At 59.0% G+C, this 21,462-nt stretch overlaps 1 protein-coding gene across 1 annotated transcript; it reads left to right on the top strand.

Annotated features, from left to right (window-relative positions):
- Nucleotides 1-13,875: 13,875 nt before the first annotated feature.
- CBX8 (chromobox 8) lies at nt 13,876-16,461 on the top strand. The gene is made up of 5 exons (XM_033846712.2): nt 13,876-14,029; nt 14,409-14,452; nt 14,638-14,703; nt 14,830-14,896; nt 15,349-16,461. Exons 1-5 carry the CDS (start codon nt 13,961-13,963, stop codon nt 16,204-16,206), a joined length of 1,104 nt encoding a protein of 367 aa, XP_033702603.1. The 5' UTR covers nt 13,876-13,960; the 3' UTR covers nt 16,207-16,461.
- The last annotated feature ends 5,001 nt before the right edge of the window (nt 16,462-21,462 follow it).

Genomic DNA, 21,462 nt, shown 5'->3' on the forward strand with positions numbered 1-21,462 from the left:
GGCTATACCTTGTTCTCCGCTCGCCCGGCCGCGGCCCCGGCGATCGATGAGCGCGCCACCGAGCGGGCTGCGGCGCGCGGGCCCCGGGAGCGGGCGGGGAGGGGGCCGCGGCTACCGCGCGGCCGGGCCAGATGTGGACTGCGCAATGGCAGCCCGGGCCAGCTGTGGCTCTCGGAAGGTGTAACCCGCTGTCGCCAGTTTCCCGACTCCTTCCCTCCCACTCCCTCCCCACTGCTTCCGAGGTGCAAATGCAAATGAACCGGGATTGAAATCTAATTGCTTTTGTTTAAAAAAAATTGTGTGAGCCAGTCTGTGTTGAGTCTGAGCAAAGGCCCAGAATCACGAGAAACCTAGCCGAACGCCTGGAAGGTGGTGGGGTGGGGAGGAAAGAGACCTGGACTGTGATTTGGAGGTTCAGGGTCCCCCTCAGCTGTCTCCCGAGGCCTGGCCCATGGTGCCGTCAGCTGAGATCCTGCGCCCCATTTCTCCGACCTCCTCGGCGCCAGGCCTGGCGGAGGTCCCAGGCCGGGTCTCGAGAAGCGGGAGCTGCGTGTGGCCCAGGCGGCGAGGACCCACGGGCTCGGTGCCCGGGCGTCCCAGGCAGCCTGGAGCCAGCCGGGCGGTGGGAGGGAACGGTGAGAGGCATCGCTGTCACACCCCTCTCAGCGTCTCCTCTGTACCTGCCTGTTCCTGGACGGCAGGCTAAATGCTGCCCAAAGTGACAGGCCCGGCGGGTCCGCGGCCCAGCTACGCGATTGGGCCCAAGGAGGCCGGATCAGACAGCTGCGAGGGGGAGGGGCCGCAAGGGGTGTCTTTGGGAGGGGAGGTTGGCCAGGGTGGAGCCTCGGCCATCTCGGGCTCCTGCGTAAGTCTTTGACCCCCAAGTCCTATCTCCAGCTTGTTGCACCGCTTGCCTTTTCCCTCCTCACTCTGGCCGGTTTCCTTGCCCACCTGGAGAACAGTTCTGGCCTCCTCCAGGCGAGGGTCTGGACAAGGGAATGGCCCCTGGTCAGGTTGTCTGCCAATCGGGGAGGAGCCTCAGTGGTGTGGTGACAGTTCTCCTGCCAGCTGGGTGGGTGGCACAGCATGGCTTTGCCAGTGAATGTTGTTGGAGACCCCAATAGCTCACCTATCGCTCCCCACTGTGTACTGGGCTGAGGCCTTTTCTTCCCACCGTTTGCAATGGGCATGAGACTCCCAGAGAGTCTTGCCAGAGGCTGATGGTCCTGAAGAAACCTATGCATCTGGACCAGTGGCCCCCAGAGTCTGAGAGAACGATTCCTCCTCTCACACTCCACGGGTGCCTCAAGTGCCCCTCTCTTGGCAGTTTGAACTGGGGTTGTGTCGACCTTGCCTTGGCTTCCCCAGTGCCTGGAGATGCCACAGAGGGAGCCTCTTCCCTCTAAGGAGGCCATTTCCAGTAGCATGATGCCACCTATAGAATGTACCTGGAATTAGTCCCAGCTGTGGCTATGCCTCCAGCAGCTTGGCACTGGTACTGGAGCTAGAGAGAAGATAATGCCCCCCCGTTGTCCCCGACTGAGGTTGGGACTGGAGAGGCCATCTGGTCACTCAGCGCTTCCTTCAGGACTCTTCCTCTTTCTTCCTGGGCCCCCTAACTATTTAGTAGCTCTGAGCCTGGCATCATTTGAGAAACTGAGACCAGTACCGGGCACAGCTGGGACAGGAACTCCCAGCTCTCCTCAGGAGTCCCCGTGATTTCTAGGCAGTCACAAACTCCAGGGTTGTGTGCTGGCTGAGGCAATGCACCAGTGGCCAGCCGTCAATGGTTAACAAGTATTTTCTAAAGGTTTTGGAATCCCAGTAAACCTGACCACACGACCCCAAATGTACGGAATGTGGAAACTAGACAGGCTGCTCCAAGACTACCTGCTCCAAATGACCCTTTTACAGGAGAAACTGAGATCGAGAGAAAAAAAAAAAAAAAGACTTGTCCAAGGCAGCTCAGCCAGTCAGGGGTGGAGCAAGCGCAGGTTTGGACCCAATTCTTTCCATTCCCAATCCAATCTTTTTGGATTATGCAGGCATGTCTCAGCAGCAGCCCGGGCACTGGCTTCCATGTTTGCATGGTCTGGTGGTCCTGGAACCCTGGAGCTGGTGCATGAAGACCCATAGTGGCTGCCTGATTGGCTCTGCAAGCACTTTGGAACTGACTGCCTTTGATGGCAGCCAGTGGCTCTTCCTGGGTGGCTGGGGAGGAGGGGGGCCAGAGGCAGGAAAACTCTGTTGGACTCTGGCCCCAGGCTGCTGGGCTTCTGGTCTGGCCAAAGTCTGGGAAATCCAAGGACCAGTGACCCCAACTGCACCCCAGATGGCTCTCTTGTGCCAAACCCCATGGCTTGGAGCAGCAGGAGGGCGTGTCTAGCTTCCTGCCGAGCCTGGTTCTAATACCACGGCACCTCCTCTTAGGCACCTCAATTCCTGGGTGACAGACCTAAGTCGAGCCCTGTCCTGCAGCTTAACTTGGTCACTAGCAAGTTACTTAGCCCCTCTGAGTCTATTTCCCCAGCTTTAAATGTGGTTAATAAAGTCTCCCTCTAAGGGCTGTGATGAAGAATAGAAGTGAAGAGTTCGGAAATCATCTAGTCAGAGCTTGCCATGGAGCCAGCAGCCCTTGCTCAGCGGATGGTAGCTACATCTATCCACTCCCACCACTCCTGCACACCCTCTTGTACCAGGCTGGGCACAAGACTCTGGGATACAAATGACCATAAAACATCATGTACATTTGAGCCCATGTAGAAACAGGTACTCCCAAGCACTCCCCGGCAGGCTCCCTTGGGCAGTTGGTTGGTGGGTGTCAGCTCCAGCTTCCTCCCTACCCTTGAATAAATTCCTCCAGTCAGTGCTCTCCAGTTCCAGCCTGGCTCCACCCTCTGCCCTGCCCCACCCTCTGCTGCAACTCAGAATCCAGCTGTCTATCCCTTGGCTGGCTTCCCTGAGCATCCCTGGGAACTCTCCAGTGTAGACAGCCCCGGAATCTTTCCCTCTGGGGAAGAGAATTGCCTGAACCCACAGAAGCTGGAAGAAGCACTACCTTACTGTAGGAAATTGAGCCTGGGACCTCTTTCCCCATCTTAGAAAAACAACACGTGTGTGTGTGTGTGTGTGTGTGTGTGTGTGTGTGTGTGTGTGTGTGTTAAGGAGTCCTGCTTTCCTGGGATCCGAAGTACTCTCCATGTGGGTCCATTATAGGTACCTGTCATAGCAACAAAATGGGGAAGAACCTGCCAATCTGGCAGGTGGGAATACTGATTTTCCAGAGAGGAGAGGAGCCTGCTCTTCTTGCAGTGCAAGTGCTGAAGGCACTTTCCTGGATTCCCCTGAGCTGGAAACCCGGGCTGGACAGCATTGAGAGCCTCATCTGGAGGGGGCACCCGGGTTAGCCTACAGGATCTGAGTACCCAATGGTGGGGAGGAGAGGCTCTGACTGAGGCTCCAAGTCACTCCCCCAAGCCACCTCTCCTCCACTTCTGTGCCCAACTTTCCTTCTCTTCCCCCACACTTGCCTCTGGCACACCCTCACCCTCAGACTCCCATCTCCACGCTCGCTGTCGGCTCACCCCTCAGCGGAGACAGGCGACTCCTCCACCCGCTTCTGAGTGGTCCAAGCGCCTTTAAAGCCCAGACGGATTGCTGAGATCCCCGCACCCACTGCCCTCACTCTCTCCATTTCCACTGGACAAGTCCGCGCGGACCCGACTAGTGCAAAGTGGGGCGCGAACTTTTCGCCTAATCAGACTTGGGAATTTGCTCTTAGAAGTTTCCGACTCCAGGGAGGAAAGCTCACCACCCTGCTGCCCCGCACTGGGGCTTGCGACGGTGACTCGCAGCCCGAAGCGTGGCGCTCGGCGCCGCCAGCCCGCGGGCGCCGTTCCAGCGGGATGGGCAGCCCGTCTCTCTGCGTGGGCTGCTCTTTGTTCTCGGTCGGTTGGGCCCGGGTTGGCTCCGGCTCTGGGGTCAACGAAGCCATTGCTCCGGACCTTGCAGGCTGGATGGTGTCCCCCTCAGGATGAGAGGCTGCTCGCGGGCCGGGGAGGTCCGACCCCTCCCCTAAGCTTGTGTGTGCAGCGGTGCGGTAGTGGGGAGGACTGTTCCGAGACCCACGGCCCAGGGCTGCTAGAACACCCAGAGCGGCCGGAGAACGAGGTCGTCTAGAGACCTTCTCCTTCAGACTTAAGAGATTTCGGAAGCAGTGGACCCAGCAACGCCTCTGGCTCCTTTCTCTACTATTCATTGGGTGTTCTCCCTACTCTCCTAAATGGAGAAATTGAGGCTGAAACCTGGAGCTATGATTGGGAGGCCTGGAATCCCAACTCTCCCTGCGTTTCCTAGCGAGGAAAAGACTTGAGAGCGGCTAGAACATTTCCTCCGGTATTCCAGGGGTGCCCTTCCCCCAGGGCGCCCCTGCCCCCAGGGAAGAAGCTGTGATATCACACCCACCGCCAGAAAAAAGATAATACCTCTGGGGTCGAGCTGCGCCACGCAGGGAGGTGTAAAAAAGGCAGAAAGGAGACTGCGTCCAAAAGGCAGTGAGAATGAATGCAGAGGAAAGAGAAAGGAGATGGAGGGAGGGCCGGCTTCCTTGTCCCAACCCAGTAGTCCCAACTCTCAGCGACACCCTCTCCCGCGCCCCGCGGTCTCTTGGCGCCCTCCTCCTTTTCCGCGAAAACAGCCAGTCCTTCGACCGTGGGCTAATCCTCCGCCCATTTTCCCTCTCGCTCACTTCATTCTGCAGGTCGCTCCACTCTCAGCAATTCGTAAGCCGGCTTTCCCCCTGCAACCCTGATTTTAAATGAAATGTAAGAATTATTTTAAAAGGAGTGACCGCAATGATGGCTTCTTGGTGGCTAAGCTGAACTGGCGCCACTTCCTTAATTAAACATAAAACTTCTGTCTTCTTGGAAGAGATAGGGAGTTCCTGTCCACAGCGCGATGCGGGGGAGGCCGCGGGTGGATCTCCCAACCTTTTGCGCTGTGCTCTCTCTGCACTGTTTACTGGGAGAGGCAAGACTGACCTTGGAGGGGACAAGTTCTGCTGCAAAAATCTTCTGGAGCCCAGAATAGCCCTGAAAGTGGCCCCACGATGACAATTCTGGTCCAAATCCATTTGCCATATTTATTTGTGGATTTCTCCATGCCACTCCCCTTCATATTAAAAAAGATCAAAAAGATGTTTTAATGTATAAAAGATGCTTCCTCCACATAATGCCCTCCTGACTATCCACACACCCGTTTTCTGCTTTGAATCCAAGGATTTCTGCTGCCCCAGTCGTTGCGGCGACCAATCCCAGAGCAAGGAAGTGCTTCCTCTTGATCTGTCCAAAGGGTGGGGAACTGAGCCTTAGAGGGGCCAGACCAGAGGCCCAGAGCGCTGATCAGCCAGATACCTCCTTAATCCAGTCGGGCCGCTGGTCTACTTTCTCCCCTCCCCACGCTACCTTCAACATCGACCTCCGATACCCCCAGCCACAGTCCATGCTGCCCCCGTTTCCCGAGCCACTGAACATCCCTCTACTGTTGAGGTGATAGAGTGTTTTCCAGGACTCTCACGGTGGCTCAGCCCTTGACCCGTTTGGCCCAAAGTAGATAAACTCCAAGGGTGAAACTAGAAAAACAACAGAAACTCAGCGTGAACATCACATTTCCACTACTTTAAACTTCATCTCTCCCTGGTCTGGTCAAGAACCCCACACTCACAGCAAAATCAGTTTTTCTTGCCGTAAGCTTCTGTTTTCAGGATCTCAAAGACTAGCTGAAGCAAAGAAAATTAATTTTGCCTCCATTTGCTGTGTCATTCTAGATAAGCCATTATTATGCAAATGAGAGAGTGCGGCTTTCAAGATGAATAAGAACGGTGCCGGGTAGCGGCGCAGGACAGCCCCAGATGTTTGCATAATTACTTCTGCCCCAACTTCAAGAGTGCAAAATGTCAAGGGAGGAAGTGTTGCGGGTAAATACGGTACCACGTTCCCTGAATTTGATTTCCTAGAGAAGGGCGGGGAAGTCGATCTGAGGCTTTCATCTGCAGCGAGAGAAGGCGTCCCGGCTCTGTGGCGAGAGTGGCCCGGCCTGAGTGGCCGTCGGTGTCCTCCCCCTGGGGGGTGAGCCATCCCGCAGACAAGGGTGGCCGGAGAGACGGGTCTCGCCCGGGCAGTGAGGCGCTTGCGCGGGGACAGAGCCACCGCTGGCCGCGCGCTTTCCGGCAGCCCCGGAACCAGCAGCACGGCTTCTGGGCGTGCGCGGAGCCGGCGCGCTCTGGTCGCGCAACCTCGACGCCCGCCCGGCCTCGTCCGGCCCCAGACAGCGCCCACCCTTGGGACTAACGCTGGGGGCGCACCGCGGAAGCCCCGACCGGGGGCTACAGGAAAAGGCACTGATCAGAGTGGAGGACGCCGAGGTTCCACCAGGGTCCATCAGAAACAAGAAGGCCGGACCCTCCCGAGCACCGTCGCGTTTCCTCCGTCGAATCCCAAACGTCTGCCCCTAGGGTTTCCCGTATGCCCCGGTGAGGGCGAACGCCTCGGCGAACGCCTCGGCCCCCTGAGGTTCTTTCGGAGTGCTCAGACTCGCTCCCCACCCCCACCCCTCCAACATGTGCCTCGTCAAAGGACCCGGCAGGCTCCTGCACTCGATTTTTCCGACCTCTAAAAGGGGAGACTGGATTTTGGCTCTTCTCAGCGTGAACAACCTCGCGAGGAAGTGGCACTGACTGAAGGATCTCCAGTTTGGAACTAACTTGAAGTCCCCTGAGTCACATCAAAAAGTCACTTCAATTCCTTCCGCTTGGGGGCGGGGTAGGAAGTGAGAATGAACGTGAAGCGCCAGAAGGAGTCCCAGGCGTCCCTGCAGATTCCCTGGGGCGGGAGAGATCCTGTGGGGATGGACAGGGCAGTGTGGCGACCAGTTGGCCACCATGGCTGGCGGCCGAAGTGCCAATCCTGACAGAGGTCGGGTTCTAGGGAGCCAGGCGACCTCGCTGAGCGCAGGCTCTAGGGCCACCAATCACTGCCCAACCTTGTCTTCCCTTGGGAAGTGCGTGTTCCCTGCCTTCTCGATGGATGGGGTCACGAGCGGGAAGGAAGCACACACGGACCCTGTCGAGTCACTGCGAGGTCAAGGCCCTCTCCGTGCAGGCAGAATCCGGAGTCAGACTCTCCACCTGGGGCATCTTATATCACAGGCTGCAGTCAGTGGGTCGAGCCCGGCGGCCAAGGCTGACGCAGCAGCAGAGTTCGCGCGTCCGGGGAATCTCGGGGCCAGGAGGCTTCTGATAACACCCTCCTCTCGGATGGGGCGCAGAGGCCCTGACCCTTAGGCCACCCATTTTTCTCAGGCTTCTCTGCCCCCACACCCCGCTGCCCTCTTCGCTTCTCCCAGTCCCGCCCCGGCTGTGCCTAGGCCGTAGAGTCTGACGCCCTTCCAGGGACGACGGGAACCGAACACCCAGACCTATCCGCTCTCGGACCCCTTTCATCCTGCGGGTTAGGCACGGAGGTGCAGCCGCTCAGGTCTCCCGTCCACCTCGGAGCCATCTCCCCTTGCACCCCGCCAGCCGAGGGTGCCTCCAGGCTCCCGGAGCCGGACTTCGCAAGCAACACCAGGCAGCCTTCCCGGAGAGGACTTGGGGGGACCCACCACGCGGCGCGCGTGCGCGCATGCGCGCATGCGTGCCGGCCTCATCTCTGTGCGCGTGCTCCTGCAGCACCGCACCCGCACGGAGCCAGGCCTCCGCGCTGCAGGAGCCGCGGTTGCGTTTTGGTAGCGAGGCCATCTGGTGGGACGCATCCCGCGGCAGGCCGTGCTAAGGGGCGAGTCTAGACTGTGTCTGAGGAGCACACAGTTTCCCTGGGAGGGTCGGTGAGCACCCGGCTCCCTCTTTGTGGGTACCCCTCATAGGAGGTAGGGAAAGTTCGGGCTTGATACCGGGCTCCTTGGGGAAAGTCACCCAACCCAGACCCACCAAGTCCCATTAGCCTGACCTGGCCCCAGAACACTAATAAGCGACAAGTGTAACAGTAATGATGAACATTTATTGAGCATTTGCCTGTGCCTGACGGTGTGATAGTGCTTACATGACAACTCTCTGAACCTGTCCATTCACCCCCTGGGGTAAGCATGTTAATATTTCTTTTTAAATAACAGTTATAGGAGCTGAAGCACAGAGTGGTTAAGTAACTTGCACAAGGGCACACAGCCAATAAGTGGATTTGAACCACTGGCCCTAGAGCCCACAAATTTAGCCACTGTGCTCTATGATGAAGGAAAAACAAAGACTTCCACCAACATCCAGCCTCCAGCTGAGTCGACTGAGCTCTGAGAACTCCTCCCTCCCTCTGTTGTTCCAGCATCAAATTTTATGCTAATGGCCCAGAGCAGCATCTCTGCTTAGCACAACCAGGTTGCTGATTCTGGCAATAAGATCACTGTCTTCATCTATGGCCAGTTCCATGAGCCTCCATTAGCCCTTTCTTACCTTGAATAATTTCCATAAGCCCTGGAGGAAGTGAAACATGCAGAGTGTCCAAAGCCACTGCTGTAGATATTAGAGAGCATTGGGCTTGGGACTCCTCAGGCAGAACCCGTGTTGTATGTCCTTGGGCAAGTTACTTGTCTCACTGTGCCTCAAGTTTCCTCATCTATAAAATGAGGATAATAGAATTGCTCTTACCAGGTTGATAATGGAATGGCTCTTACCAATGGTAAGTGGGATAATGCAGGTGCCCAACAACAGCTGCTCAATAGATGTTGCTTGCCCCTGTGGGGCTGCTATTCCTCCTGCGATTTCAGGGGGCTGAAGTCAAAGGCTATGTGTCATCTAGAGTGTGTGCAGGCTTGTGGGAAATTATTGTAACATGGTCAGCCCCTTAGTATCCTTTGCAGCATGTTCTCGTGTTTCTCTGACACCGATGGTCTGGGTCTGAAAGTCTACTCGGGAGGAGAAAACGGGACAGGAGAAGTGGGAACTTCTTGATTCTGGGAAGGAGTAGAGGCTAGAGCCCAGGCCAGAAACCATGGCAGCCTCACCTCCAGTCACCGGCCAGTCTGCCTGGGCCGGGTCTTTGGGACCTCTTTGCCGGGTGTTCGGTCACCCCTGCCCTTCCCCTGTAGCGGGCGAACAGCGTCCCGGAGATGTCGGGCCCTGGCCCAGGCGTGGGGGCGGCAAAGTTGGAGGGCGCCCGCCAGGCTCCGGGGCCGCCGGTGGTAAGTCACGGGCCGCGACCGCCACACACGCGGCCACGGCCCACGCGGCCACGCTCGGAGCCACCCGCGCTCACTTCACAGCCGGCCCGGCTGTCGCGCCCGAGGCAAATGGTTGGGTTCCAAATCCGCCCGCGTCCGCGGCCAAGACCAGGCAGGTCCGACACCCGCCAAGCCGTGGAGTTGAAAAGCTCCCAGTGAACGAGCCAAGGCCCGGTCTCACCCTCTAGCTAGAGGACGCGCTGGGGCTTGCTGGTCTGGCGACCCAGGAGCCCAGCCCCTCATCGCGGCCGCCCTTCGCCTTCCCTCCCCTCGGACCGCGCCAGCCTCGGGCCTCCTCCCCGGGGGCTGAGTCCACGGGCAGCGGACACAGGGAGGCCTAAAAGGCCCCCTGGACCGGGGACGGCTCCCCGGTGAAGGAGGCGGGCGCATGGAGCACAGGGTCCGGACTCTTTCCGGAGACTGGGCCGAGGGCTGGGGCTGGCTTCCAGGAGTCGGGAGCAGGTTGGAGGCCCTTTGTTGGGAAGGGAAGTGGCAGGCGCGTCCCCAGTTCACCAAAACGAGTGCAGAGTCGGGCAGGAGACCCAGGCGTTCGGGAAGCAGGTGTCCCAAGGTGGGCGGGCGTCTATAATTCCATAAACAAAGAAACTGGGCAGCTCATCCCCGGAACTAGGGGGTGGTGGGAAGACTGCTAAAAGAATCGCCGACAATTTCCTTCATAAAAATGCGATCTGAGAGCATTTGATTTCCACTTTCACTCCCCCCCGCCCCGACACACGCACTGTCTCCAAAGACACTCAAATTGCAGCCATATGGGGCTAAAGTAATAGGAAGCAGTTACCTTATTTACTGCAGTGGCGGCGCACTCAAACCTGACAGCCGCAGCCGAGGACCGCCGGGCAATGAAATTAAGAGCAGAAGGTTCTTGTTCTTTGAAACTCTGTTTTGTTTACACCCAAGGGTGCACGAGGGAAAAGCAATTATCTAACTTTGAAGGATAAAAGAGGTTGTGTGGAGGAAAGAAGGGAGGTGGCGAGAACTGAGTGATCGAGGAAGGCAGGTTCAATAAGAAAGGTGGAGAGCGGGGTTCCTTCTTCCCTTGGCTTCTAAGTGTCACCGGCTGATCACTTTGAAAGTCTCAGCGGGAAGGACGCCTCTACCACCCCACGCTAGCCCCCTCTCCCGGCAAGTACAGGCATCTTTCTTCACCCACCAGAGAGGCCCCAGCTCTGGGTCGCGCCAGACTACAAACCTATTTCTCAGACTGCCACCTCTCAGTCTCCAAACTGTCGGGGAGTTGAGGTCACCCAATGACTGGTGTTCACACTCTGCAGCCCTGCTCTCTCACAAACAGTTGGCAGCAGTGCGCCAGTCAGGAGTGAGACACACCCCCATCACTAAGTTGGGGGTTGCTTTCCCCACCCCGCGGGACTGAGTTTCTCTGCAGCGGACAAGAACTGGGCTTGGTCTGATTGTTCTCAGATTATTCTATGCCTCTCGTTTCCTTCTGGATCGAGTTCCACCTTTGCTATAGGCACTGCAGGCAACCCGACGTTTGAAAACTCAGACAGCTCGCAAGCGCTAAGCTAATTTTGTTCAGAACAAGTGTTTTTGCCACCAGACATAAAGACAGGCGGGAAAATGCGACGGGGAAGCAAAAAAAAAAAAAAAAATTACTAAATACCCCTCCGGAGGAGGGGGCCATGCACGGCAGTGCTGGGGTTTTCATTTCCCACTTGAAGCTTCGGAGGCACTTAGGCAAGGAAGAAAAAAGAGAGTGAGAGAGGGAGGGAGAAAGAGAGAGAGGGAGAGAGAGAGAGGGAGGGAAAGAGGGAGGGAGGGAGAGAGGGAGGGAGAAAGAGAGGGAGAGGGAGAGGGAGGGGAGAGAGAGGGAGAGGGAGGGAGAGAGGGAGAGGGAGGGAGAGAGAGAGGGAGAGGGAGGGAGAGAGAGAGGGAGAGGGAGGGAGAGAGAGAGGGAGAGGGAGGGAGGTGAGGGAGGTGAGGGAGGGAGGGAGGGAGGGAAGGAGGAAGGAAAGAAAGAAAGAAAGAAAGAAAGAAAGAAAGAAAGAAAGAAAGAAAAAGAAAGAAAGAAAGAAAGAAAAACACTGGGAGGGAGGAGCTGAGCTAACTTTTTCAGCGTGAAACTGATACCATCGACCTCTGCACGCCTCGTGCAAACTCCGGGTCTGTAAAGGCACCCAACGCAAACACAACTCCCGGGAACAGGGCTCCAGAAACCCTATCAGAAGGGAAACCACCACTCTTCTCTGGCGCAGGCCAGCTTGCGAGGGGTGGGGGAAGGCGGGGGGTAGCGAAGCCGGTCCGTTCCTCCAGCCCGATCGGGACAGGCTCCCTCTCTTCGGCTCCAAGGTGGCCCTGGGGCTGCCCGGGAATTCGGGCGGCCGGTGCGTGGCTGGGACAGCCTGGCAGCCATCGCCCACAGCGGGCAGCGGATTCCAAGCGGGTGCGGGCGGGGTGTGCAGAGCGACCCGGGCCCAGGGCGGAGGGTGGGCTTTCTCTGGGCGGGGAAACCAGACACTTATAGGCGGCTGAGGCCGACTTTATTTTTACTGCCCAAACTGTTGGAAAGTATTTAAGCTTAAACAGAAACAGCTGTATCGCTGGCACCGGCCAACGAAACTATTTGTTACCGGGAATGACTTTTTATGATTAAGGACGCGGCCGTCGGCGGCCTCTCGCGGGCAGCCCGCGCGGGTCGCCAGAGCGATCTGGGCGTCGCCAACTCGCTGTTCGCTTATAAGACCAAATGGCCAGAGAGAGGAGACTGTACACCTAAAGCCCACCTTGTAAAGTTTGAGCAAGGCCAAAAACTGGAACCCCGCGTTTCCAGGGGTGGGGGCGGGGAGTGGCAGGGAGGGTGGGCCGGGAGCCGCGCCTGTCCCGCGCTTCCAGGACGCGCCGCTCCCGCCGCGCACCTAACTTTGGACAGGAGGCCGGTTTTCCGCTCTGGGCTTTCTGCCCTTTCGAGTCAGACTCCTTGGCTCGCCTTTCCTTCTCTCTCTCTCGTTCTTTCTTTTTTCTCTCTTCCACCACATCCCTCGCCAAGGGAAACTGCTTCCAATCAAGTTTATCAGCGATGTTTTAACTAAATCGTGGGTTCCGAGGAGTAGGTGCTGTTACTTGCAGCTTGGTTGGTAAGAGAAAAGTGTTGGGGATTGCTGGGCCCGGACTTGGGCTGCTGTCCCCGCCGCCGCCGCCCTAGCCACGGGTCACCTCGAGCTGAACAGGAGCTTGTGTTTGCGTGTGTGCAAACTCGAGGCTTCTAGGGCCCGGCCCTCGCCCCCTTTCCTGGACCCCGCCATTTTCGCCCCTCTTCCTCAACCCGCACTAGACCCCGCGACGCTCCCCGGGTTTTCTCGCGGAGTGTCTGCCACGCACGTTGGGAAGAGCTGTGGACAGGAAGTGCGCGGCGCAGGCCCAGCGGGTCGCCCGGATCCGGGGGAAGCAGGACGCTCCCCCAGCCGCGCGCCCCAACCCCAACCAAACTCCAGACTCTGCTTGGTGGTCGTCCATGCCCTCCCCCAACACACCCAGGCCCGGGGCACGGAGCGGCTGGGCTGTGGCTGGCGACCCTTGGGGCCAGGGCCTGGCGGGGACGAGCAGCGCGGGCTGGCGGCAGAGGCAGGTGGCTGCGGGCGTCTGGGACGGGTGGGGGGGCAAGAAAAAGGCGCGCGACGCCCCCCACGGGATCCCGGGGTGTGGGAAGAGTCGGACGGCAACAGCGAGCCGCCACTGGGTCTGCATTCGGCTTCCAAGCTGGGGGCGAGCGCTCGAGCCCAGCCCGGCTCGCAGGGCCCGGAGGGTGGCCGAGGGCAGGGTTGCGCGACAGGAGAAGGAGACGCAGGCACATTGATTTGTTAGCAGGATGGGGCTGGCGGCAGCGGGGGAGGCCGTTGCCATGGAGACCGAGGGTCGGGTGTGCAACTCGGGGGGAGGGGGCCGGGTGGAAGAGCTGGCAAGGGGCGCGTCGCCGGCTCTTGGGGTTCGGGCGCGGCCTGCGGCGCCCCAACACCTGTGCATTGTGCATTGTGCGGCGCGGGCGACGGCGGGGGGAGGGAAGGGCGCGAGTCCGGGCGGTGGGGGTGGGGCGGGCTGGGGGTCGCTGAGGGGGCGTGGCCTGGCTGACACCACCGCAGGGGTCCCAGCGAGAGCTGTGAGGGACGCTGAGCACCGGAGGGACATCTTGGCGGCGGGAAGGGGGCCCCGGCGGGGACAGAGGGTGGACAGCCCCCCTGCCAGCCCAGCAGACTGACAGCGGCCGAGCCCGCCCTCCATGCGACGTCACTTCCGGCGGCGGCCTCCCTCCCTCCCCCTCTCTCTCTCTCTCTCTCTCTCTCTCTCTCTCCCCCCCCCCCACCGCCAGCGCTCTGTCTCCGGAGTCGCTTCGGACTCCGCCCCCTGGCGATTGGAACGCGGGTCACGTAGCAACGCGGGGGAGAAAGCGAGAGGGGCGTGGCCCACAGCTCGCCCAATCAGAGCGCGGGAGAGCTGGCCCTGGCCGCTCGGCTTTAGCAACGTCGTTAGCAACACGTGGGGCGGGAGGAAGAGTGGGGAGAGAAGGGAGGAGGGAGCCGCGCGCGGGAGGGGGTGGGGAGGGAGCGAGCGCGCGGGAGGGGGAGGAGAACTGACGTCAGCGGGAGAGTATTATGGTCTGTCGTGCGCTGGCTGCTGCTTTTCTGCTCCTGGAAGCGGCCAAGGGGGGAAGCGGCGAGTCAACATGGAGCTTTCAGCGGTGGGGGAGCGGGTGTTCGCGGCCGAAGCCCTCCTGAAGCGGCGCATACGGAAAGTAGGTGCCCCCAGGCCTTGGGCCGAGCCCTCCCCTCCCGGCCCGGGTTCCCTCCCCCTGCTGCAGCCCAGCTTCCCTTCCCCCAGGTCCCAGCAGCGGCCGCGGCCGTGGCGGCGGCTCTGAGCCCAAGCGCTTTCCTTAGACTTGCAGCGATGCACAGATTGCATGGGTGGGGGGTGGGGGGCGGGGTGGGGGGAATGAATGCCGGTGCATGCACTTTGTGCAGCGTTTCGTGCAGGGGTGATGCAGCGGGCGCTTGCCTTTCGCGGTGGGATTTCGCGCATTCATTCGGTGCATGCATTTTTTTGCATGTATTTCTCGTGTCCTCGTCATGCATTTTTCCCCGTGCACACATACATTTTCCTTTTTACATCCTCAGGGACGCATGGAATACCTCGTGAAATGGAAGGGCTGGTCGCAGAAGTAAGTAGGTTCTGTGCAATTCTCAACCCCAGACTGTTATTTGGGAGCTTGCTTTCTTCCTCTTTTTCCCTTTACGTTGAAATACAATACAATGCAACAAGAAAAGTTACAGACATACACACACCTACCCGCGGCTCTTTCCCTGCTCCCGGGACTGATGCCCACTTCTTCCTGATTCCTTTTAGGTACAGCACATGGGAACCTGAAGAAAACATCCTGGATGCTCGCCTGCTCGCAGCCTTTGAGGAAAGGTAGAGGCCCCTCCAAGCTTCGACTTCTCACTTAGAACATGAAGGGTGGCTCCTATCCAGCTTGAACTGGAGGCCCACTTGGTTTCTTTACTCACACACCCCTTTCTCCCTCCTTCCTTTCTGCAGGGAACGAGAGATGGAGCTCTATGGCCCCAAAAAGCGAGGACCCAAACCCAAAACCTTCCTGCTCAAGGTAGGATGGCAGTGTCCAGTGGTGGGCAGCAATGTTATGTCAGTTTGTGGGAAGCGGGCCGTGAGGGCTTGTGAACCAGTGGGGTGTCCTATTCGTAATCTAGGGGGGAGTCCCCAGACAGGCTGTCACCAAGTCACTGGCACTGCTAAGTGTGTCTTGAGGGGAGGGGTATTTTAGAATTCCACACTAGAATTCCTTTATCGGACCCCCCAGCCATCCCAAATAGACATGTAATCAAATACAAGAAGTGTGCTTGGTGTGGATGGCTGCTTCCAGATAGATCGTCTACTCCTTCCTCCAGACTGCTGCCCCTAAGCTTCACCCCAACCCATATAGAAATTCCAAGGCATCAGAGAGTGTAGCAGGGAGGGTGGGGCTGGAAGAGGGGTGGGGAGGTGGGGGCGGTGGACAGGGCACTGCTCTGCTCTTGACACTGCATTCTCTTCTTGCAGGCCCAAGCCAAGGCAAAGGCCAAAACTTACGAGTTCCGAAGTGACTCGGCCCGAGGCATTCGGATCCCCTATCCCGGCCGCTCACCCCAAGAACTGGCCTCTACTTCCCGGGCCCGTGAGGGCCTTCGGAACATGGGTCTTTCGCCACCGGGGAGCAGCAGCACCTGCCGAGTGGAGCCCCCTCGGGACCGTGATCGAGAGAGGGAGAGGGAACGAGAGCGTGAACGGGGTGCTAGCCGCACAGATGACAAACCCAGCTCGCCAGGCGACAGCTCCAAGAAGCGAGGTCCCAAGCCCCGGAAAGAGCTCCTGGACCCCTCACAAAGGCCCTTGGGAGAACCCAGTGATGGCCTTGGAGATTACCTCAAGGGCAGGAAGCTGGACGACACTGCTTCCGGGGCAGGAAAGTTCCCAGCTGGCCACAGTGTGATCCAGCTGGCTCGAAGGCAGGACTCGGACCTGGCCCAGTGTGGTGTGGCCAGCCCCAGCCCGGCTGAGGCCACGGGCAAGCTGGCTGTGGACACCTTTCCAGCCAGGGTCATAAAGCACAGGGCCGCCTTCCTGGAGGCCAAAGGCCAGGGCACCCTGGACCCTGGTGGCCCCCGGGTCCGGCATGGCTCAGGCACCCCCAGCTCTGTGGGGGGCTTGTATCGGGACATGGGGGCCCAAGGGGGAAGGCCCTCCCTCATCGCCAGGATCCCAGTGGCCAGAATCCTGGGGGACCCAGAGGAAGAATCCTGGAGCCCCTCTCTGACCAACTTGGAGAAGGTGGTGGTCACCGACGTGACCTCAAACTTTTTGACCGTCACAATTAAGGAAAGTAACACGGACCAAGGCTTTTTTAAAGAGAAAAGATGAATTGCTGGGTGGGTGATCCCAGGACAAGAGAGCAGGAGAGAGAGTGAGAGTGCAAACTTGGCATAATGCTTTTTATTTCTGGGTGGGAGGTGGCCTTCTGGCTGGTCCTTTCCCATCCCTACCTTCACATAACCCCCTTCCTTTCATCCCTCCCCCTCAGTTTTGGTTGGAAAGATTATCTCTAGAGTTATATTTTCTATTAGATGTAAATATGTTATTTAAGAAAAAATATCTAAATATATATATTTCAACTCTTGAAGTTGTTTTATTTAAACGAGGAGAGAAAGAGAGACTCAGTGTGGTTCAGTTGGGGCAGACAGGCTGAGATGGGCAGGAGGGGCCTGACAGCCACCCAGGGCACTAGGGAGGATGAAGACCTGGGCACTGGGCCTCTGATGGTGTCAGGAGAGACTCAGCCAGCCCACCTAACCCCTCCTCCCTTTTCCTACAGCCCCAGGTCACACCCCTGGAACCAAGGCAGGACCTGGATTTTTTCTCTCTTCCCATTGGTGGGCCAGGCCAACAAAAGGTTGGCTCCCCAATCAGAAAGGAAGGGGGTGGGGTCAGTCTGTTATTCTTTTTCCTAATTTTTTTTTTTTTTTAAGATTAAGAAATCTGTTGCGGGGAGAAAGTATTAACTGGAGTAACATTTTGTGTGTGAGGTTAAAGGTAAAAAGTTGCGGGTGGTTGGGGAGCAGCAGATTTCTCCCAGGACCACACCAGAAAAAGCACTTTACGGGAGATGTGTGTGTTGTACACGCAGATCGGATCGTGTGTATGTCATGTGGACAAAATCTCCCAGTTCCCTCGATTCCTTTCCTTACTCCACAGAAAGAAAAGAAATCCAGCGAATCTGTTTACATTCCCGAAATGCCAGGATAAATTGGGAGGATTGCATGTCAGTGCCCAGAGTTCGAGGCGCTTGTTGTTTTACAAGAAAAGTGGTCGGGGTGGACTTTTCCTTTTCGCGTCCTCTAGTTACGCCAGAAGAGACGGTGGCCCCCACCTCCCAGGAAGAGTTGGACTAGCCTCCCTCCCTCGGGGAGGGCGGGCCGCCAGCTCTCAGGAGAATGGCCAGACAGGCCCACCCTGCGGGACCCACAGAGGGAGGGGCGGCTGGGAGCGGGGGCCGCAGCTTGGCTGGGAGTGCGATGGAGGGTCTGGGCTTGGGGCTCGGGGCTCGGAGCCGGCAGGACTCGCATCCCGGCGGTTTCGGCTGGGAGAGGGGAGGGGCGAGGGGAGGTTTCCATCCAAGAGTGCGCATCAGAACTTTTCCTTTTTTTTTTTTTTACCCCCTTAAAAGCAAAAGCTATAATTTATAGGCCTTTTCGATTCGCGGAGTGTTCTCTATTTGAACTCGACATTCAAACTCCGCCAGAGGGGGAGGGAGGAGCGGGAGTTGGAGAAGAGACGGCTGGGGAGGCCTTGCGTGGCGGCGGGTCCCGGGACGCCCCCGCCCCGGCCGACTCCTGACCACGCTGTGCTCCAGGGTCGCAGAACGCGCGCTCCTCTTTTGACTCAAAAGCACAAATCTGTCCCCCTCACATCCCGGTCCCTTCGAGGAATGATCCTGCGGCCTCCCCGCCCTCCCCCACCCTTAAAGGGCCAGCGGGGATCTAACTTCCCATTGCTAGTGGAGGGAGGGGCGAGGGGGCCCCGAGCCTTGAGAGGAAGCACAGATTCCGGGCGAGCGCGGCGGGGACCCGGGATTGAGGGGGGAAACTTCTCGATGCTGGGGGGACAGGGCGGGAACCCCAGCCTGGTTTCTCTTCCTCACTCGCCGTATTCCCACCTCCCTCTTCTCAGCCTCTCTCTCCTCCAGACTTTTGCCTTTGAAGTGAGGGGGTAAAAAAGAGGAAGACGGTGTACTACATGATTTTTTTTTTAATTATGAAATTGCGCCTGTAAAGAGAAGCCCCTGGAATGGGGATTTTTAAATGCTCGCGTTTGTAAAACTGGTATTTTAGACTTTGTATAAAGAAGCGCCGTTGACCAAGTGTATCTATTTAAATATCGACGCTATTTTCAGATGAAACTTCATTGACGGGACATGTCTGTTACCGAGTGGAAGGTCACTCCGGGACACGTGTCTTTACCTGGCTGCCGCCTTCCCTCCCTCCCTTCCTCCCTTCGCCCTCATCTCCCTCCCTCGGGGCTGACTTTGCCCCTTCCCCCTGACCTTTCCCGGCTAGCGTCGTTCTGCCCCACCGTCCCTCTGTCCTGCCGTCTGTCCGTGGCCATTCGCTCGTCTCTTTTACTCTCTTTTGCGACGCTGACCTGGGGGTGGGTGGGCAGGGCCGGGGCCGCGTGGCTGGGAGTCTGCAACCGCGCGGGATGTGTGCGTGTTGGGTTTATTTAATTCTAAGATTTGTACAAATCTCGACTCGATCTCCGCCTCAGCTCGAGTGAAGGTTGGCACCTATCTTCCGCGGTTGTGAATGTCTGTATCCAATACCGCTTTTTACATGTTTAAATATATACTTTGTAAATAGAGACGTGTCTCGGATTTATTCCTTTTTGCTGGCCCTCGAGAAGAGGGAACAGGCGCCTCGCGGGGGAGAGGACCCTTCCCTCCTCGCTCATTTCCCATCCCACCCCCCTCTCTCGCCCTGTCGGCCCTGGACGATTCCGTTTCCAGTAGGCCCTACCCCAACTGAGGGGATGCCAAACCCGGCGGTGGAGAGGGGTAGGCTTGGGAGGGAGCGGGATGTGACCCTTCTTAGCCTTCTATAAGGGGATGGTCCTGGCTTTCCTCACCTACGGACTGCACTTCTCTGCGGCCTGGGCAGAACTCGGGGATCTCGGGAAGATGGGCCCGACCTCTGGGTTCCCTTTTCTTCTGGCAGGACTCCCGCAGCGCACCCCACCCCCAGGCCTGAGGTCCTGGTCCCTGACGCCCGGCGCCTCTGTGCCGCGCTCCCCCGGCTTCCCCGCCAGCTCACCAGTGCTGTCTGGGGACCCGCCCCCCAGACCCACCTAGCCTCGCCAGCGCTCCCCGAAATGCAGCGCCTCGCGCCTATTGATTGAGGAATTGAGTTCGCGGGTATTGCTAGGCAACTGGCTGCTCCGAGCTGGCGCAGAGCGCGCTGATGTGATTAGTGAACCCGGAGCTGCCGCGGCGCAGCCCCGCGCCCCCGCCCCCGCCAACCCCCACTGCCTCTCAGTCTCCGGTCTTCTGGGGGGCAACACCCCCATCGCTGGGCGAGGAACGGTCTGGGGTAGAGCAGAGCACAGGGTGGGGGGGGGGGTTTCTCAGATTTTCCTGGCCGAAGACTGCAGCAATGGGGCGGGGTCGTGAAGCCGGCACAGAAGAGCCGCCCTTGGGACCCCAAAGAGGCCACCACATTGAGCTCACTTCCACCCCCATAGCCCTAGCAGACGTCGCCCCGTGGAGAAGCGCGGATCTAGGCGTACTTGGCAGAGCCCGAAGGGAGGCGTGTGGGCACGCGTAGGCTGGCGCATCTCCTGCTCTTGTCCATCGAATCGGTGACCCCACGTTTGGCGGAGCTCTCCCCGCCTCCTTTCTCTAGTCTGTGGCCTGTGTGAGGACCCGGGAGGGAGGGCGCGGCCAGGAGCCTGGGCTTGGGGCAGTGGGTCACCCTTCGGACGTGAGGGACTGGGCCGGCGGGCAGAGTCAGAGGGCGGGGAGTGGAGTGGCTTGGCGAGGGTCGCGGCGGGCGGCCAGCCCCAAAGCCCCAAAGCCGTGGCCCCGCTGCTCCACCAAGACTCCCTCCCGCATTGGGCAGCAGAGTGGGCTCGTGCTTTGGGAGATAGGGAGATGGAGGGCACCGACTCTGCCCACTTTCCCCAGTTGTTTGGCCACCACCAGCCTCGGCTTTGATCTGGTGCTTTTTCCACGAGTTTCCGTTGCCTGGGCAGATTCTCTGGGAAAGAGACCAGGTGTGGAGGCCTGGGCCTGTGGTGCTGCCTCCGGCTGGGGCATTCCTTTGCCTCCGGATGGCAGGGCCGCCTCGTGGGGCCGCCGCCAGCGCGGAGCCTGGCCCAGCACACACACTGGTTGAACTGGAATCTTTATGGCTCTTCGGAGAGCGTCGGGTTGGATTTTTTTTGGTCCCTTTGATGCTTAACAGTACAGATGCTAGTCGAGGCCCCGTGCTGTGTGCGGGAGACCCAATGGCGAACAGGCCTGCCCTCGCACTTTGGGGGCTCGTATTCTGATTTCCTCTTCTCACCCCAAAGTCCCCTGGGACCAAAGGGGTGCTTCGGTCCAGCTGGAGTTCTAGTTGGAGCGTCTCAAGGCTTGCTCGGGCTCTACCTCCAGCCTTGGGAGCCTGGACACGGCGAAAGAGGCTGTGGCCTGGGGCCGGGGCTTTCTTCGTGAGACTTTGGAAACGGAGGCTGCTGGGGGGCATCTAAGAGCGGTTGGGTTGCGGGTCGTCCAATTCGGTTCCCCTTAGCAGCTCGGAGCCCCGGGGTGGGGAATGTTCCCCGCGCGTCCAAAGAGCCCTCGGCCCGATCTTCGCGGGTCGCGCGCGCCCTCTAGAGGCGATGGCCTCAGCCCCGCTCCCTGGCGCCCACCCCCTCCGCGGCGGCGGTGCCTTTCTGGGTCCCAAAAGGAGAAGGAAACGCCTCATCTCCCCTACCCAAAAGTACTCTAGAGTGGGCCACCGCGGGCTCCCCCTCTGCGCTCTCCCTTCGGCCAGGCCCTCCAACCACAAAGGTAGGGAAGAAGGATGTGTCCAGCCCGCCAGATCCACCAGGCGCCCTCGGGCTGGACCAGGAGGCGCGGGGCTGAGCCCCCGGGATGCCGCGGGCCAGGTCGGGCCCCTTGGCAGCCCAGCCCATTCTTCTGGGAAGGCGGTGGATTAGGCGATCAGATCAGCAGCGCAGAAACTAACAAAGGCCAGTGTGGGTCAGGGCCCCCCCTCGTGCACGTCTGCCCGGCGCTCTGTACAAGTGGACTCGGGCCCGCCACCGGGAAGGGCGCGGGCTCTCACTCCCTCTAGCCCGCTTTTTCCCGGCCATCCCCAACCCCTTTCTGCTGCTCTCAAAGGCCCAGGACAGGACAGCTAGGGTCGTCCCTGCCCACCTCCTCCAAAAGAAAGCCGCTGCAGCCACCGAAGGCACAACAAAAGAAAACATGCCCGCAGCCTTCCCTGCAGGAATCTGATTGCAAATTCGCAGGGCGAATTCTGGAGCCTGGCAGAGCTGGGGGGGGGGGGGTGCACTGCTGTTTGTATTGGGAATCTCCTCCCAAACTAAAACATTCAGGCCTTCGCCCCAACTAGCCTTTCA

Source organism: Tursiops truncatus, chromosome 20 (genome assembly GCF_011762595.2).
Source record: "Tursiops truncatus isolate mTurTru1 chromosome 20, mTurTru1.mat.Y, whole genome shotgun sequence".
In the NCBI taxonomy this organism is placed as follows: Eukaryota; Metazoa; Chordata; class Mammalia; order Artiodactyla; family Delphinidae; genus Tursiops; species Tursiops truncatus.

What these genes read in the sequence shown, in the direction of transcription:
- CBX8 (XM_033846712.2), top strand. Translation starts at nt 13,961, where the DNA reads ATGGAGCTTTCAGCGGTGGGGGAGCGGGTGTTCGCGGCCGAAGCCCTC. An exon ending in TGAAGCGGCGCATACGGAAA is followed by an intron (nt 14,030 to 14,408) that starts GTAGGTGCCCCC and finishes TTACATCCTCAG; the next exon opens with GGACGCATGGAATACCTCGT. An exon ending in TGGAAGGGCTGGTCGCAGAA is followed by an intron (nt 14,453 to 14,637) that starts GTAAGTAGGTTC and finishes GATTCCTTTTAG; the next exon opens with GTACAGCACATGGGAACCTG.